Below are 1,791 nucleotides of genomic sequence, written 5' to 3'. Positions count from 1 at the left end.
ATTGTGAATTCACAAACGCTACGATTTAATTAAAATTATATGTGATGCAGTTATAGGCGTGTAGGTTACGTACGTGCGTCTCACAGCGGCTCCGTTCACAGTAAATGCTGCTCCACAGGAACCGATATCATTTATATGTGTGGAGCGTCTCAAACTCCGTCTCTGCGTGTTGTTGTGAGTTTGGGTTTATTATAACGTTCATCTGGGAACGCAACGTGCGCCATTTCATCAGATTTGTAAGGTAAATCATTTATAAATCCACGCAAACACAGGAGAATACATCATTATCTCGCGATTTCAAATTTTTTTTTCTTTATAATTAATAATAATAATTATTATTATTATTTATTCAGACTAAAGCTCCAATTTACTATTTTATTTGCTACCAGGAAAGTTTTTTTCAAACATTTATCATTTACAGTAGAAAAGTATTTAATACTCCTGAAATATTTGGGGGGGAAAAATAGTAAGCCCTGATTTGATTTGCTTCCCATAAATTAGACTGATGCTGATAATGAAAATGATGCTAATATTTGTTAACAATTCCGCTTTTATGTCTATACCCATTTCCCCATCTAAATGATCTGTCGTGTGCTCTTGGCAGGGCTTTCTGTCCCAATATAAGGACTTTCATCACTTAGTCTCTCAGTCTGAAGACTGACGTCTCTTTGTAGTGAATGGACTGAAATAAGCAGGAATATTCTGGGCTGTTGGCCGCCGTGATCATGTATAATCCCAGATCACATCCGCTAGGCTGTTTGTTTGCTTGTATACTGGATGCTAATCGTCTGTGTCGATGCTCTCAGGTCCAGAAAAGCCCGATCTTCAGGAGAGACGGCGCTGACATCCACTCTGATGTCCTGGTCTCTGTGGCTCAGGCCATACTGGGCGGCACAGTCAGAGCGCAAGGACTCTACGAGACCGTCAATCTCTCGGTGGGACATTTTGGTGATGTTATGACCATATTGTAATATTAAAGGAACAGTTCAACTAAAATGAAAATTTGCTGAAAATGTACTCACCCTCAGGCCATCCAAGATGTAGATGAGTTTGTTTCTTCATCAGAACAGATTTTTAGAAATGTAGCATTACATCACTAGTTCACCAATGGATCCTCTGCAGTGAATGGGTGCCGTCAGAATGAGTCCAAACAGCTGACAAAAACAACAACACTGTAATCCACACCACTCCAGTCCATCAATTAATGTCTTGTGAAGTGAAAAAGATTAACAAATACTTTAGTGAAAGTGTGTTTGTACAAAACAAACCCAGAATTAAGACATTTTTAACTTCAAACTCTTGCTTCATGCTGAAATACGAGTCCTCTATGCATAATATTATTTTCTCCTGTGAAAAAGTTGTCTCATCTGAATCAGGAGAGAAATATGCACACATCAAGCATCGTTTACAAGCAAAAACAGTCCAAACCAGTTTTAAACTGGTAATGTTGGTGGGTTTTGATGTGAGACGACGACAGAGGATGGACGTTTTTCACTGGAGGAAGCATGTTATGGATTATAGACTCATATTTTGGTCAAAGCAATGGTTGAAACATCTTGATGGATTTATTTCTTATAAACACGCAGCTTTTTGTTAATTGATGGACTGGAGTGGTGTGGATTATTGTGATGTTTTTATCAGCTGTTTGGACTCTCATTCTGACGGCACCCATTCACCGCAGAGCATCCATTGGTGAGCGAGTGATCTAATGCTACATTTCTCCAAATCTGTTCTGATGAAGAAACAAACTCATCTACATCTTGGATGGCCTGAGGGTGAGTACATTTTCAG

The 1,791-nt window shown here is 39.0% G+C and overlaps 1 protein-coding gene across 2 annotated transcripts in view; it reads left to right on the top strand.

Moving 5' to 3' along the window:
- The window catches only part of dnaja3a (DnaJ heat shock protein family (Hsp40) member A3a), a 15,788-nt gene that overhangs the window by 9,932 nt on the left and 4,065 nt on the right, over positions 1-1,791 (top strand). For both annotated transcript variants that reach the window (XM_016525680.1, XM_016525678.1), the window contains exon 8: positions 807-935. In XM_016525680.1, coding sequence (XP_016381166.1) covers positions 807-935 — 129 coding nt within the window. The remainder of the gene's footprint in view (positions 1-806; positions 936-1,791) is intronic.

This window comes from Sinocyclocheilus rhinocerous, unplaced genomic scaffold (genome assembly GCF_001515625.1).
Source record: "Sinocyclocheilus rhinocerous isolate Xijiao unplaced genomic scaffold, SAMN03320098_v1.1 scaffold182, whole genome shotgun sequence".
Classification (NCBI taxonomy): Eukaryota; Metazoa; Chordata; class Actinopteri; order Cypriniformes; family Cyprinidae; genus Sinocyclocheilus; species Sinocyclocheilus rhinocerous.
The sequence above is the reverse complement of the archived record's forward strand: the minus strand, read 5'-3'. Positions and strand labels throughout refer to the sequence as shown.